General features: G+C 35.3%; 1 protein-coding gene across 10 annotated transcripts in view; it reads left to right on the top strand.

Moving 5' to 3' along the window:
- Positions 1 to 16,755, top strand: part of MEF2C (myocyte enhancer factor 2C) — a 191,128-nt gene that overhangs the window by 147,826 nt on the left and 26,547 nt on the right. For all 10 annotated transcript variants that reach the window (XM_081320825.1, XM_081320823.1, XM_081320817.1 and 7 more), the window contains 2 exons: positions 5,298 to 5,484; positions 7,641 to 7,688. In XM_081320825.1, coding sequence (XP_081176951.1) covers positions 5,298 to 5,484; positions 7,641 to 7,688 — 235 coding nt within the window. The remainder of the gene's footprint in view (positions 1 to 5,297; positions 5,485 to 7,640; positions 7,689 to 16,755) is intronic.

Raw genomic sequence — 16,755 nt, 5'->3', positions numbered from 1 at the left:
TCATGAACAGCTGACGCTGAACAGCAACTATTATACCTGGAGAGTTTTCTAGTGAAACAGGCTACCATCTGGTGAGTTCTCCTTTGTTAGAAGTCTTCAAACAGAGGCTTAATGGTGATCTGTCAGATATGTTTTAGTAGTTCCTCCACTAGCTAGAAAGTTAAAAATCTCTTCCAACCTTATGGTTCTACCATAGCCTGGAACTCTGCCCAAAGTATAGCTGTAGTTGGACTTCAGAAAGTAGCATAATGTGCTACAAGTAGCTCTTCATTTCTGAGCCCCTAGATGGGCATTTCTCCACTATTTGATTACTTGGATTTGTACCCTTGTATGCTAAAGTTTTCTACATGGAGGATGTGGCTGAAAGTTTTTTAAGAATTTGTGCTACTTCAGGAGGACCCAAAAGTGCCAGAAAGTTGTGCTGGAAGTGGAGTTCCTGAAACTCCCTACATAATAGATTCTATTCCTAGCTCACAAGTTCCCAAAAGTTCCTGTTGCATAACCCCAAAATTTGGGCTCTGAGCTTTAAAGAGTGAATTTCACCCATTGTGTTTCTATACTTGGATACATAATTGTATGATATTTCAAATTATATGGTGCACATGTTTCCTAAGAAACTAAACCTTCATCATAATGCATGCTTCTTCCTTTGCTGTAGTATATGTGTTGAAAAACATCCTCAAGCAGACATACATCAAGAATGCAGAAGTGTTTTTAAAATTTGTTTTCCAATTTGGTCTAAAGGAAAGTCAAGGTAGTCTTTTAAACAATTTAGTTTGACACATAACAATGATTCTCACTAAATTTAGATTATCTTCAGACATTCTAAAAGAGCTACAGGGAAGAATGTGCAGGACCCTTTAACTTTCTCAAACTTTCCTTCCGAATTAGAAATAGTTTTTAACAGGTTTATGACTTTTTACATGCACTATTCTCAATTTCATCTCTATGGAACAGTCTTTACAAGTTTGTGTTTTGTTTTCACAGAGAGGTAACAAAACTTTAAAGGCCATAAAATACAATAATCAATTTTAATACTAAAAGCTCAAATTCAAAAATAATGTAGAAGCTTTTTTTTGCAAATGCACCAGAGTTCAGCTAAGTACAATTAGAATAAAAATCCTAAAGATATTTTTGTTAGTTAGCTTGCTTTTTGATATTTTTCAGAAAAAGATCCAGCAGTGATAAAGACTTATCTCTTTGTTCCAAAATTAGGATGTAACATTGAGAAACTCCTATTTCTTAACACCCAGTATAACTGATATGGGGCAGGTAGTGACTACCCATCTTCCATAGGAGAACTAGGATAATATAAGTGTTAGGGTGTTGGACTAACCTAGGACATCTTGAATGTAAGCTGCCTGGAGCTCCCAAAGGAAATGGAGGAAATATAAATGCAGTAACAAATAAATGGATATTCTAGTCATTTCATTTTGAACCAACTGTGCTTCCTGAACCATTTTCAGATATTGTGATTTTTAAAAAGCCTAGCAGAGTCTGATGTGATAGTGGTGATTATAACAACAGGTGTCTTTTCTTTTTTTGGTTATTGTTCATCTAACTCAGCTAAAAGTATTGCTTAGAAACAATAATAAAATACAATATCAATAATTATCAATATAACGTAGATAATAGTTTAAATTGAGCAGATCACAGTAAAATCAATCCGTAAAATTGAAACAGAAATCATTTCTGTTGAATAAGATTCAGAGTCACTGCTTAGTATTTTATTTTATTTTTATTCAGGTTTTATTGGTTTTTCAATATTTACATATACATGTACTTGTGAAGCAGTATGGTGGTTGGGTAGTGAAAAGTAACAAATAACAAGTTGTTTGTAAATAGTTCAGGTTGCATCAATAAAAATTCCCTCTCTAATTCCCTTAGTTTTCACATAGTCAAAGTAATCAAGTTAGTACATTCCTAGATATGACCTAATCAATTAGGAAAGTTTTCAATGTAATTAGACTAATAGATATCAAAATCCTGTTTTTAAGTTTTACCTAATTGCAATAAAATACTCTCAAGTGGCCTATAAAATACAGAAGAAAGCTTACTTTTTGGGTAATCTACAATTCCCTATTTCAGTAAAGAATAATTCTCTTGTCTACAAAACTTACATTGTTCACTACAAATCATTCTTATGATTTAACAATAAATTCAAGTTTCCATTTTAACAAATCACCAATTGTTAGAAAAAAAATTTGTCTTAACCATTCAACAGTTGTTAAAATACTATCTTATATTACAAGATTCTAAATTCTATAGTATAATTCAAAGTTTTATTCTAAAAGCTTAATTTTGTTTTCCTTTAAAAATCTAAAACCTAAATATGAAATCAGTTTATATTTTTTAAAGATTCCCCTTAGTCTATCAAAAAAGATTTTTTTTAAAGTTCTGTCCTTACAAATCCCCCCAAAAAGACATGTCTATATCTTTAAAACTAACTCTTGCCTTCCTTTTGTGCCAATCAAGCTTCCATCTTAGTGTCTTTAAATTCTTAAATGTGTCTCCCTTTCTTCCTCCACCTCTTATTTGAATCCATGGAGACCATCCAAGTGACAACTTTGCCAGGCTGGTGTCCCCTTTATAATCATTGAAATATTGCTTTAATAGCTCAGTTTTTGATGTTTGCTGTACTTCTTGTTCCATTTCCATCTGGGTTAGGTAGTCACTGCTTAGTATTATCCTGATATGAAAGTATACTGCTCAAGAACTGTGTGGTGCTTATTTCAAAAATGGGAGAGTGTGAGCCGTACCTGCAACCAGTTACTGTGAATGCCTGTTTTCTGTATTGTACTGCAACTTGTAAAAATGCATTTTCAGCCAAAACCCTAAGAGATACTTCAGATCACAGGTGTCAAACTCGATTGCATCACATGATGTATCATGACGTTTTTGGCCTTTGCGGAGCTGGGGTAGGCATGGCCTGCACGTGACACATGTGGACTATGGGCCGCCTGTTTGACACCCCTGCTTCAGATGTACCAAAGAATGAAAAACACCATTCTTGTTCACAGGTTCTTGTGACTGGCTTTTTTAGTTTACTATCGGTGCACCATGATAGCTACTTACAGAAGCAGTTATTTTCCCTACAATACTACCAGGTGAGCATGTAAGGTGGAACGAACATGTTCAGCTTGATAGTTTACCTGACATTACCAGAAGTAAAGAAGTTGCAAGCAAATTCTGGAAATTATAGCTGCTGCATGAAGATATTGTGTCAATTAGTTTCCCCCATGATGCTTTCCTTAGGCTTTGTTTCAGATCTATGCTTTGTAATAGCGTTGTCTTTAAAACAGAGATGGAACATAGCAGGTTTTTGTTTAATGTGAAGAGAGTCTTTAAACTGTAATCTGAGTGCCTTGAAAAGATACTATTGACCTAGGGTTAACTACCTGTCACCTCTATTGACCACTGATCTGGTACCACCTGATTAAAATAAATTGTTAGGCTAGTTTCTATAAAACACATGTGGAAACAGTTTCATGAGAAAAAATAATCCTGTCTGTGATCAAAGCATTATCAGTAAGTGATTTGCATTGTCGGTTGTCACTTTTTTAAAGAGTTTCTGGGTTGTTGTTGTTGTTTGGTATCTTAGATTTCACAAATAAGGAATGTCACATAGAGAATTTTCAACATCATACTTTTTTTACAGGCTGATCATACAAGCTATGTAAATATATTTTATTTGAAAAGCCCTTGCTCTGCTTCTGATCTAGTATGGGGTAATGTAATGGCTGAAAAATAGAATCACAAAGGCTGGAAATATTAAGTATTTCATCCATTTTCTTCTTTTCCTTACTGAAGTTCATTTAGTCACTTTATACTCTATAGCACAGAAGAAAGTAAGGAGATAGTTGTGGATGAATAAAATTAAATAACCAAAGGCCAAAAGAATGCTATGAAATATTACTAAGGACATTGTAATTTAGTGGCTTTTCAGAATGGCTCTTTTATTTAAAAATTAAATAACTGGAAGGTAGGCCAGAGGTCAATCTCATCCCACAATTTCATCATGCTACTGGACTGCAGGCTGCACAATGTGTTTCATAGTAATAGTCTCAATAGGGTTGCTTCTGCCTATATTAAGAAATATTCAAAATCCAAAGATAATGCATAAGTATAGTAATGAACAATTCTGCTCTGCTGTTTTGACATGCCATCTGATTATGTATTCTGGTTTACCAAATAAAATCTTTTTTTTTAATCTGCTGCATTAATAGTGACAAATTGCAAACATTTGCTTAAGCTAGCATTGCACAGAAGTCATGGTTCCAGTCGGGGTTTTATTTTTAAAGTTTGCAGAAAGGCTTCTGACCCAGGAAGTTTTTTTTTCCAAGTAGAAATTGGAAAAGGTAATATTTCTCCTCCTGTGCTACACCCTAATCAGGGGCATTTGTAGTGGGAGGGGATAAAAAAGTTCAGAAGAGGGCTTCAGTCACACACTTATGGCTGTCAAATTGAATTTTTGACACACACGTTCTCTGCGGACCACCTGTCCTAAACGTTTGGAGAATTCTGTAACTTTAAACCAGTTTTTTGTAGGAAAAGGAAGAATGGGAATTAATGGAAGGGATGAAAGATAGGTGCAAATCAGATCTTCTCTCTATGAATACCAAGAATAAGAGCACTGTATGAGCAGAAATCCATTCATGGAATTAGATATCAAGTCACATCAAGTCACATTATTTCAGTTTATATGATAAACACTATTGTTCATGGTCCTGATATATTTATAAAGAACTAATTGAGATTATTATTTTTTGCAAAGAAACCATTGTTCAGCCAGTTTGCTTTTCACTGAATAATTTACAATTCTTCTAAATCTCATAATACTGAAAATAAATGCTTTCCTTTTGCATTTTTTTCACTTTCTGATATTTATTTATATAGTATGGCTCTCATAATCATATACAGTTATCTATAATCTTTCATCTGTGACACCATATTAGAATTCCACTACTAAGTAATATTGATTTCAATAAGTGGAAGAAACCTTAATGAAACAAGGCTTGTAAAAAAAATAAGTGGGGCAGGAAACACCCAAACCAGGCACCCTTTAATATAAGGGAAATTGGAAAGATGGGGTAGAGAAGACATATCCGTTACCAATTTAAAAATTTTAAAATTCATCCATTGCAAGGGATGATTTTTTTGCCAGGGATGACAGTTTATGTTCCTAACTCCTTTTTTCTAACCAGAATTTATAAAACATCTGATCTAAGTACAGAATAATGTATGAATACCTCTATATTACTCTCGTCTTTTGTTTCCCTTTTTTATTATTACTACAGGCTGTTCCACCACCTAACTTTGAGATGCCAGTTTCTATCCCAGTGTCCAACCACAACAGCTTGGTATACAGCAACCCAGTTAGCTCATTGGGTAACCCCAACCTTTTGCCTCTGACCCACCCTTCCTTACAGCGGAATAGCATGTCTCCTGGGGTGACACATAGACCACCAAGTGCAGGTAACACAGGTACGTTTTGCCTAGTTTCATCTCTTTGCTTCAAATATAACATTTCTATATCTATCGTTTGTAACTTACAAAGCAAGAGTATTCTATCAATGTCTGGGTTCTTCAACAGTCTGACTACTTGCCAATATGAAGGTCACATATTTTTTTTTTGAAAAACAAAAAACCTGAATCTACCATGGATTCCTGCCCAGCCTTTTCAAAAATTTAGCAAACCCACAGTATACTTATAGCAGCACCAGGTTCTTGGTAGACACATATCTTCTGATCACTTTTTGTAGACTAGGGTTTCTTTGTGTGGCATACATTTATTCTCTGAATGTATGTTTGTGTGAACTTCATTGGTGGCTAAAATGTATCCCGCTGTGGGTACTTCAGTTGTGGAGAGATTGACCCAAAGTAATTTTGGCAGTATCCATACCCAGAATAATTTTGGCAGTATTCTTTTTACATTCCAGCTCTTTTCTCTCTCGTTGTCTTTAAAGCAGGGATCCCCAACCCCTGGTCCATGGACCAGCACCATTTGGTGACATGCCAGAAACTGGGCCACGCAAACAAGTGAAGCCCCATATGGCAGGATGCAGGCAGCATGCAAAACCATGCCCCCCTCCGGTCCATGGAAAAACTTTCTCCATGGAACCGGTCCCTGGTGTCCAAAAGGTTGTGGGTCACTGTTTTAAAGCGATAATAGTCCCTTATCCTAAAATGCTATTCTTTCCTAAGGTAATTCAGCCTTAGTATTTACAACTAAATAAGATACATTTTAAAAGGCTCTAAATACTCTAGAAAACTAGAAATAGGTAACATAAGAAGACTATATTTGAAACATAAAAATTAGTGGATTTAGTCTCTTGGACACTATTATGCAAGCCCAGTTGAAAAGCATACAGGTTGAGGAGGAAGGTAGCAGAAAAAGATTCCCAGTGGGCCATATCTTCTGATTTCTGATCTTAATCCATTGTCTCTTTTGTTAAATCTCAGTTACAACCTCCTTTTTAAGACAGTTTTAAGTTTTTACTCTAGTCATAAAATGCAAAAAGACTATTTCTATGTAATAACATTAAAGCTAGGGAATGAAATTGAAACAGAAGGGATTATGGGTCATTTGAATCTGCAGGCAACTGACTAAATCCAGCTTCTGAAATAAGGTCTTTATCATTATACACTCAGATACACATACATTTCCATCTCAAGGCTGTATTTATTTATGCGTTATATACCCCACCTCAATCCCACAGAACTCTTGACAGCTTTGCAGAATGCAAAAATCTTTAAAACATTCATTGTCCAACTAACATTATATAAAGCCTGAAACCTAACAACCAGAAAATCTCCCAAACAGTCCTAAATGTCCTCTGATGGAACTCCATCTAGGTTCCAGTGGAAGGTGATTCCAGAGGCTGGTATTGATACAAAAATGCAGCACTCCTGCATTTCATCTCCCCTCAACTCCCCAAAGTAGGGAATCACTGGTGCTTTTCCCAGAAAGATTGAACAGGACAAGCTGATTCTAACAGATGAACATGGTCCTGACAGTAGGTTGGTGCCAAACCATAAAAGGCTTTGCCCATGTGGCATCAAGATTCAAGAGAATCTAAATAACTTTACTGGCCAAACGCTGGGTTAACAACAGTGGCTGGGGTGAGAAATTGCTTTTAAGTAGAAATTAAGCTACTTTTCCTCCAACCACTTACCCATGTGTCTGCAATTCTCAGAATTTCCAATCAGGGTGGAAGGGACAAGTCTTTCCAACACGTTTGAGGGTCACCAAGTTGGAAAAGGGGATGGAAAAAAATCTGTGAAATGTTAATGACTATATGTATACAATGTCACTGCAGAAGTTGACAATTATTATAATAGTTCATTAATTGACCATTTATTGTAATAGTTTATTCCCTATTAACTCACTCAATATTGTACTGAGCTATTTCCCACTGAAGCCACTAAATAATGCTTATGCTTTGAAGGAGGAATTAGATCGTTTTGTACATAGGCAGCAGTCAGGGTGGCTCAAACAGCCTGATCTTTATGAAAATTCTGGTGGTGCAAACTCCTCAAGGGCTCACATTACTTTGAGGAATAAACTGTAATTGCTGCTTGACCTTTGTGGTTTCTTCAGCTCCTCTCTCAGTTTGACTATTTTATTTGTCCTCTCCTAGGTGGCCTGATGGGTGGGGACCTCACAACCGGTGCAGGCACCAGTGCAGGTAAACAGAAGGATGTTTTATGTACCTTATTAAAATGGTTACAGACTCCACAACAGAGAGTTAGCATGAGGCCAGTCCTAAAATAACTCTATATAATGTTATTAAGACCTGAATTAGGTTATTCCTTGAAAATCCTATCCACAAGCACCTCCTCAATGTTGAGATTTCCCAATTTCCTTACACTTAAGCAGTCTTTTTTTAAGGGAAATCTCTTTATGTGTAGTTATGCAGATTCTTATAAGGAAGTGCACCAGATAAATAAAAGAGCTGATTCAAAACTTTTTTTGGAAATTGTCACATGCAATGTGTAGAAGTTTTTGATGTTATTCCAGAAAATGCTTTAACAAGTGGATCATTTGCCTTCCACTTTGTACGAGGGCATAATGGTTCTACTTCTTACTTGTATTCTATCTTGGCTTTCTGACAATCCAAGTCAGTGTACAAAAACAGCATTTAATATACATAAGTGATTCTACAGGAAAATATAACATAGAGAACAAAGCGTGCACACTTAATCAAAAGAAAAATTACCTAAGTCATCTGCATAAACAAAGAAAGGCAGATCTAAACTTCTACTGCCCATTTCTGTTTTAGCCTCATTTTTCATATTACACAAACAGTCCCAAATGTTTCTCACATTCCCTTCCTACCAAGGAAAAGGATTTTAGCTCAGCAGTGATTTGCCACAATACCGCTGATTAAAATATGGGTTGTTTTTTTTTTTTAAAAAATAGTTTATTACCAGGATTCACACTCTCATTCAGCTGAAAGAAAATCTCTTGTCTATTGTTCCCATATTTGACTTTTTCAAAGGAAAATCTTAAGTACTGTGACTGTTGTTTTGGGCTTGATGATGTATACTATTTTATAGCTTACACCATGCTGCTTTAAAATGGGGTTATTTCTGTGGCCAGAACATGTAGATTACAGCAATTTACAATTGTCCTTATTAGTATTGCCCACTGTTATAAGACTTGGAAAATGTTTCTTATCAATTCTGGAATTCTAGTTACTCAATCCTATTTCATTTTGGAAATATCTATTCAAGATTCTTGACTTTGTTCCATTGTAAGATTTTAAATAGAATTTGATTGACTACTAATGAGTGCCCTCTTCTGGCTTCTTAAAGCAAAGCTATTTCCATTCCCCTACCCACGGATAGTTTTAGAAGAATGTAAATTTCAATGCATGTGAAATGACTGTTCCTTAAATACAGATCTCACACAAATATCACTCATTTTGCCATAAAGAATCTTGGTGGCTTGATAAGATTAAAAGATTAGAAAATGTGGCTGTTTTCTTTTTCAAAATATATATTGTAATATATTGCTTGGAAGTATAATATGGAAAGGACTAAAAATCTTGCTATAGATGAGTATTGGAAAATAAAAATATAATTGTATACAGAGTTCTGGTTATGTTGGTGACAAATTTGAGTTTAGACCTCACTGCAGATGTGCATTCCTTCTGTCTTAAATGTGGAGAAATAAGAGTTTTGCTGTAGGGCAAAACAAGATGAGAGGTCATTATAAGGTTGAAATGTCTGCCACACTGACATAATTCAACAGTGCTTCTATTTTGGAGAATCGTCTTTCTCTCTCTTAAATATCAAAAGTTCTTTGTTTACCACTTTTTCATGAGGAACAGAGGCCCATGTGTCTCTTCCTCTTGCCATGTTTGAGACTAATATGATGATACTGCTGTTGAAATTGCGAGGGTGTACATTCTTTGTCAAATTAGAATTTTAATCCACTTGCATTTTCCTGTTGCATCTAAAAATAGTCTGTTTGCAACAAAGGACCATAAATTGTAGATTTTGGAAATTTGCTGTAATAATTATAAAGTGAACATACTTTTAATGGCTAATTGTGAAGCCATCAATTTCTTCATTACTTTAACAGATTACCATAGAGCAAGAAATGGAAACAAGAGAGGAAGGAAATCTTCTTAGGTCAAATACATACATGACTTATTGGCCAGTTCAGATCATTTTGAATAATAATTCTAAAATCATCCATCTTTTTACTTTGGGTGCGTACCCAAGGCATAAACAGAGCTTGGGAATACTGACTACTTTTTATTATCCCACACAATGAAATACCAGAAGTGGTATTTTTAACTAAAACCAAGGCTATCTTGGGTTTTCTAGACTAAATTTGTTCAAAGGTACTGTCCAATTGGATTACTTATGCCATGTGACCGTCAGAGTTGCCAACAGAATGAAAGAGAACTTCCTATTTAGTGTGGAGTTGCTAAGTTATAAATATAGCCATGGGTTTGGCAATTTTCTTTTAAACCAAAAACTTGTGTGAAGGGAAAGAATAAGATACTCTTGACCTTAAGCCAATATGCCCTTAAGCCAAACAGTCTTACAGTTACATCCTTCATCCTCACACGCAGAAAAATATATTTGGCATCTAACCTGTAGAAGATGCAGGTCTGGTTTTTTTAAAGGATCAAACATTGAAAGTAAATATATTTTTAAATATGGCAATAAAGTAAGAAGCAAATAAGTTTGCAGTATGTTTTGAATTCAGATTGTGATAGTGATCATAGCAAATATTAGTACTGAAAGTCAGAGAAAATATTAATATATCAAAAGAATATTTTCAGAATGCTGAATATTATTTATCTTTGCATTTCATTCATTTTTGCTCTTATCTCCTTTTTAAATAAATGCCCTGAACCTTATTGTAAGTTTCCAAATAGCTGTTTTATAACTGCTTGGAGACGTGATCTGTTGTATTCTCTCTGTCTGAGAATTGCACTTGTAAAGCAGTTTGGGGAGGTGATATTGGGAAAGATGCTAATGACTACAATGAGGATGAATGGGATTGCAATTTCCTATTCAATAGATTCCAATTTCCATATATGCGTCATCACCAGTATTAACAGATAGCATAAGTGTTAACCCTTACAACTTGTCTACCCTGTGTCAGCCAGGTTTTACCATATTTTATTCAGGAGACATTCTGTATCTATTTTTGTTGTTGATGTTGTTTTAAAAACCTCTTGACAAGACAAAAAAAACACTTTTGGCTACTGGAAGTTTGGTATAATGTTTAACTGCGGGATTTTCTTCCTTACAGCAGTTCTAAGCGACCTTTTCCCAATTATGTTTGTGTGTGTGTCTTCAAGTTAGTCTTGACTCCTGGACAAATCACTTCAGTTCGCTTGTCAAAATTTCAGAAGTGGCTTGCCATCTCTCAGCCTTCTTCCTAGAGCTGAGAGAAAGTGACTGGCCAAGATCACTTAGCTGGCTTTGTGAGACTAGAACTCAGAGACTCCCAGTTTCTAGCTTAATGCCTTAACCACCACACCAAACTATTTATTTATTTATAAAATTTATAGGCCGCCAATCTTACCTCAAGTTAACTACAGGGAATGAAATTAAATGGAAGCTGAATTCATTATTTATATTACAAATTCATTTTTATTTTTTGTGTTATTCTTCAAATCATCCTTTTAAAATTCTTTCACCACACATCTCATAATTAAAGCTACCAAGTACAGAGATCTGCAAACTACATGTAATGGGAAGTTTGACTACAGCTGTCATGTTTTGGGTTTGGGTTTTCTTAGAAGGAAAAAAAACCCTGCAGTAGTCATATCCTATGCCAGTGGTATGCTACTCTGTTCCTACAGTATTATGAAAATCTGTGTTCAGTGGCAAAATTAAAATACTTTATATGCAGAGAATCCTACGTTCAGTTTCCTGTGAACTTCAAGTAGCATTCAAAATGTCACTTGTCTTTATTCTTGGAGAGCTCCTGCCAGTCAGCACTGAGGCACCATTGGACAAAGTCATGTTTTGGCTCAGGACAAGGCAGGGGTGTCAAACTCAATTTCATTGAGGGCCGCATCAGCATTGTGGTTGCCCTCAAGGGGCCGGGTGGGTGTGGCCTGGGTGGGCATGGCTAGAGTGCGTATGGCCTACTGGGTGGGCATGGCCAGCTCTACATCGTTCGCATCAAGGGTGCCTATGGGTGCCTGGGCAGGAGTGGGACAGATCTGAGGGTCTCTGGCAGAAGGAGGGTCTCTGGGCCAGGGCCAAGGCAGTGGGGGCCGTTCCCTCACTGTTTCCAGGATGGCTTCACGGGCCACATGAAACCACTTCGCGGGCCGGATCCAGCCCCCGGGCCTTGTGTTTGACATGTCTGGGACAAGACATGTGGCTATGTTTAAAAGCAAGGTTTAAAATATGTTACTGTAAAGAAGATATATATGTTCCGGTGTTAAAGAAGTGGAGACTACAGAGTTTAGAGCTAAAATTTAAAAGGGAGAAGGATAAAAGCTGATAAAAGCAAGCTTTGCTACATGAAAGATATTTCTCTTATATAAGCACTGCTGCCAGGTAAGGAAATGTCCTTCCATTGCACCATCATCTGGAATATGTCAATGGATAAAAAGACCTGAAGCCTTTTGGAATGTGCAGTTCATTGTGACAATAACTGTAAATTTGGCCAGCTTGAACTTTCTACAAGATTATATCATACTTATATTACACCATTCGTTCTGTTGCTTTTGGTCACACATGGGCTGCACATTAATTTATTATACATATTCTTCTAACCTTTCAAACTAAATAGAAATGTAGGTAATAGCTATTTATAATTATGGGTCTCTTGGTCAAAGGAATTCTGGGCATGCTTTCAAAATAATACAGCCAAAGGAAAAAATTACAAAGAAAAAAGAAGGCAGCATGCCCAAGTAAGCCTATCCCAAACAAGCAGAGTATGAAGCAATCAGTAGTAAGTCTTTGAACAAATCCTAAAATAATACAGGCAGCCCAAACTCATAAATATCAATGGAATGTACATCTCTGTACATTGGCACTGGCCAATCAAAACAAACTTCCACTTAAAAAAAACACCATAGGTGACTTAATATCTTTTTGCTGCCAATTAACACTTCTTTAGCTCCAGTGACATATAACGCACAATACAAAATAAGTTCTTATGTATTCATAAATTTACTGGATACACCAGAAGCAACTGACACAGATATGTTGTTGCAAATAGTGAAGCAGTCCATTAATTAACAACAGTATAGTCCAAAGTCTGGACACATTACTTATTACTATGGAGGATCATATAAACATATTGTCTTATTAAGGAGATGCAACACTCACTCAGCCTCATGCTTAGAAGAAATCTGCTAGATTTGGCGCCAAAGCTAGCACATTTTAAAAAGCAAGGTTTGGTGTTGCATAGCCAACTACTTCTACACATCTACTCAAACTCCCCCCTATATTACATATATTTGCATGTTTGTTGAACTGATATGTAAAAATGATACAACTAGATAAGTAAAATGTCAAAATGATATTTATACAATTATAAAATAGGTCCTTATTGTTAAAATGTTTGGTATAAGTTACATTTTCTTTAAAGTGATTATTTAATTTGAGCCCTCATGTGAACATGATAAACAATAGAATAACTTTTTGTTGCCTGCAAATTCAAGGATTTATAAACCCTTTAGGGGAAATTAACTCCTACTTTGGGAAAATGTACCTACTTTGTTTGCCATTCTTTTCTAAAAAAAATGTTCCCAGTCTTATCCTCTCTAATTTATAATGTCTCAATATTTATCTTTATACAGTGATGGATTGAAAGACTAAATCACAGAGCCAATAATGAGAATCTGTTCTGTTAAATGAGTCATAGCCTTTCCAAGGTGATTTTTGGAGAAAGATGAAAAAAAAGAATGATTGACTTTTCTCTTCTTAAATAACAAGCAATTAAGTACATTCTTATAGGAAACCCACACTCAAATAAGAACTTTTCAGATGCCGCCATCAGTTCTTTCCCCATGTTATTGTTGAGGTGGCTGTGGTATGCGTTCATTTTGCATGTGACAATTTCTCCTTTTATTCTAAGAAAAAGTATTAGGAAGTATTGCAAAACAGCAAACATCTGTATTTCAACATACCCTTGAGTATTGAAAAGAATAATTTAAACTCCTGAATTTGGAATAGAGCAAATGTAAATGTAAAACAAGCCATGAGTTTTAACCCTTTGGAGTAAGGAGTTCAGCTTTTATTCTAAAATCTCCAAACAGTATGCAATTTAATTAATTCTATTTAAAAAAATAAGTTAAAAGTTAAAACATGTGCTACCTTAAAAAAAATAGCTAGCTGGCTTCTAAATGCCATATGTCTTGCCAGCAGCCTTCCTCTTGGTGTTTGTTAAAACTTACAGATTAAAATAGATAGAAATTAGGCAGTTTTTTATCTACATCTAATCAGGTTTATTTAGATAATTAATTTTAGTCTCGACTTCTGTTTTAAAAGGAAAAAAAACCAAGACTTCATATTATAGAAACAATTGATTTAAAGCCCCCACTAAAAATAAACAAATAGCTCCCTATTCATAAAAAAAGCTCTCAGGCAGTCAAGTGGGGATAGGTCTACAAAATGGTAATGCATTTCCTAGGATGACTTAATAGAATTAATTTTTCTAACAAGGTGTTTCCTCTTGTCAAGTACACATTTTTATTAAGTGGTTTGATTTATTGTTCAAGGGCAAAGAACATTTTTAAAAGAGTTAAATGTAGTTTGCTAACTGTGTGCAAATTGCACCTTTTGAATATTTATGGTGTCCATGGAGCAGGTCAGATATCAATTAATCAGCTTACACAATTGGCTTGCTGTATTCACCATAGCATAGGCTGCTTTCACTGGTAACCAGCAGCAGATTCTGCTGTCAATGAAAGTACGAGAAATTTTAAAAACAATTACAAAATCTCAGGATGACATAATTTATTTTCCATACATTTCTCATTATATTGTGGTCTCTATAACCTTTGGGAATTTAAAAAATAAATTAGAATTCAATATCTGCACTGTAGTAGTCTAAAATAGCTTGTATGTTTAGAAATTAGGTGGCTGGCAGCAATTGGTTCAGTTGTCTGCTTGTCACAGAGAGGCTGTCTACCATTAGTTTAATTATTCCATTTCTGAAAGTTTTTTTGTTTTGTTTTGTTTTTTTGCCATGAAAAGAATGTTCCAAATCCAGAGAGGTTAGGAAGACTTGGGAAAAAGACATGGGAAAATAAAACAAAGACTGGTAGAGAAGACCACGAGGGTGCAGAAAAGCCAGAACATGGGAAAGTATGTTTCTTTCTGAATTACAGAACAGAGAAGTTTACATATTTCTATAAAATAACTATCTGGATCTTTTGTCCAGTGTGGAATATCAATGTATCCTAACTTTATTATCCTAACTTCATAATGCAACAACATAAGGGGAACTTTACATCTAGTCCAACAATGATTCTGCCATGACAAGCTAGATACCAGTGGACAGTAAATCACGAGCACATTATGAGCACATGTGGCTGCTGCTAATACTCTCTATCTCTCTGCATGCATGCCTACTTTATCTTTTATGAACTGGTCTCCTTTGAAGCCACCTCCGTTGTGGTCTGCTCTATTGTATGGCTGCTATGAAGGATTACTTTATCTGTCAGTCATATCTCATCGTTCAGCTTCTTCTGATGCCTATATATCCTATTAACCTCAAAACATTGAAAGTATTTAAGATACACTATTAGGCAACCAGTGTTTGTTCCAGCTGACCAGCAGAAAATTGCAAAGATCCCTCCTTCAACGCCCCATTCCCTAACATAAGACAAATAATTTAAACAGCTAAAATCTCTCTCCATGTTTTATGTATATGTTATGAGTGTATTTTTATCTTTTACAAAATGTTGGCCAGGCAGCTTTCCTTTTTTAACGTTAATTTTTTTAAAAAAAAATCCCACTGAGAATTGTGATAGTAGCATGATTTTCTTAGCAGCTGCAAACTGGTTATTATACATTGCAGTATGAAGCTTCTGTGTGGGAGGAGGTTAGAATAATGGCTCTGTTGGTCCAGAGGCTGAAAAACAAGGTGAGGGAAGAGTTGAGTCTGCACACTGCTTAAATAAGCAGCTAAATCAAGCTGGCTGCTTCTTACAGAGATAGTGAAACTGACTAAAAGAATTAAATAGGTTTCCATTAAGTGACCCACAAGATCTAAGTACTACAACTGAAGATCAGTGAAGCTAGAATTTCTGCAAAGTTCCAGCATTACCAATTGCAAAACAGAAGTTTTAATATTTGAACTGTACCACAACCGCTTTGGAAATAAGTTGACAATTCAGTTGAAAAAGACAGTGTGGAAACTCAGTGGTGTAGTGCAAGTGCCCGTGTAGAGGGTCTAGTGGAAAAAAAGTAAGTTTAACTTCACATAATTCATAATTTTATACTGCTCATTTCCGTCCTTTGCCAAACCAGTACTGTAATGTCCCTTTTTATTCCAGTCAGCTTTTTTTTCACATTTCACTAACACTAATTAATCTTATTCATCGGCACAGAAGTTATGGGGATGCTGCAGTGGTCGTAAGTGTGAAAAACAGTCAGAAGTCACTTTTTCAGTGCTGTTGCAACTTCGAACAATCACTAAATGAATTGTTGTACATTGACGACTACCTGTTTGATTGGCTTACACTTAACAGAAAAGCTTAACCATGCAATAAAGCTGCATCCCTTACAGTAAAATACCAGCATTTAATCCTTAACCTTGCTACTCAAGATGTTTAAAATTATTGCCATTAAACAAAAACCAAAACTGAATATCAGAATCTAATTTTAAGTACCTTGTTTAATTAGTTAAAATGTAATTATTGAGGGAAATGGTTAAAAGGACATGAGGAGCCCAGAATAAGCAAGATAATATGATAGATATGGTAAAAAATAATTTGCTGAGTGGAACCAATAAATCAATACAATTTGTGCTTGAGATATAGGAAATAACAGGTTTTCTTGCACCACAGCAATATATTCCTCCAGTTCAGATACCATTAAAAACTATCAAATATAAATTTCATAATCTATGTGAAGGGATTACAGAGCTAATATTGACTTCATGCAACATACATTCTAAAAATAAAAAACCTAAAAAATGACAGAATCCTAATTGTGCAATTAAAGTATGACTATATTTGCTTTTGAATGCTTCTAATATTAGCAGTCTCTACAAAGTCCTGTTCTGCTCTGTTACCAAATAAGCTGATGTTTTCA

The sequence above is a fragment of the Vipera berus genome (assembly GCF_964194415.1).
Source record: "Vipera berus genome assembly, chromosome: 2".
Lineage (NCBI taxonomy): Eukaryota > Metazoa > Chordata > Lepidosauria > Squamata > Viperidae > Vipera > Vipera berus.
This window is presented reverse-complemented; position numbering and strand designations above follow the sequence as displayed.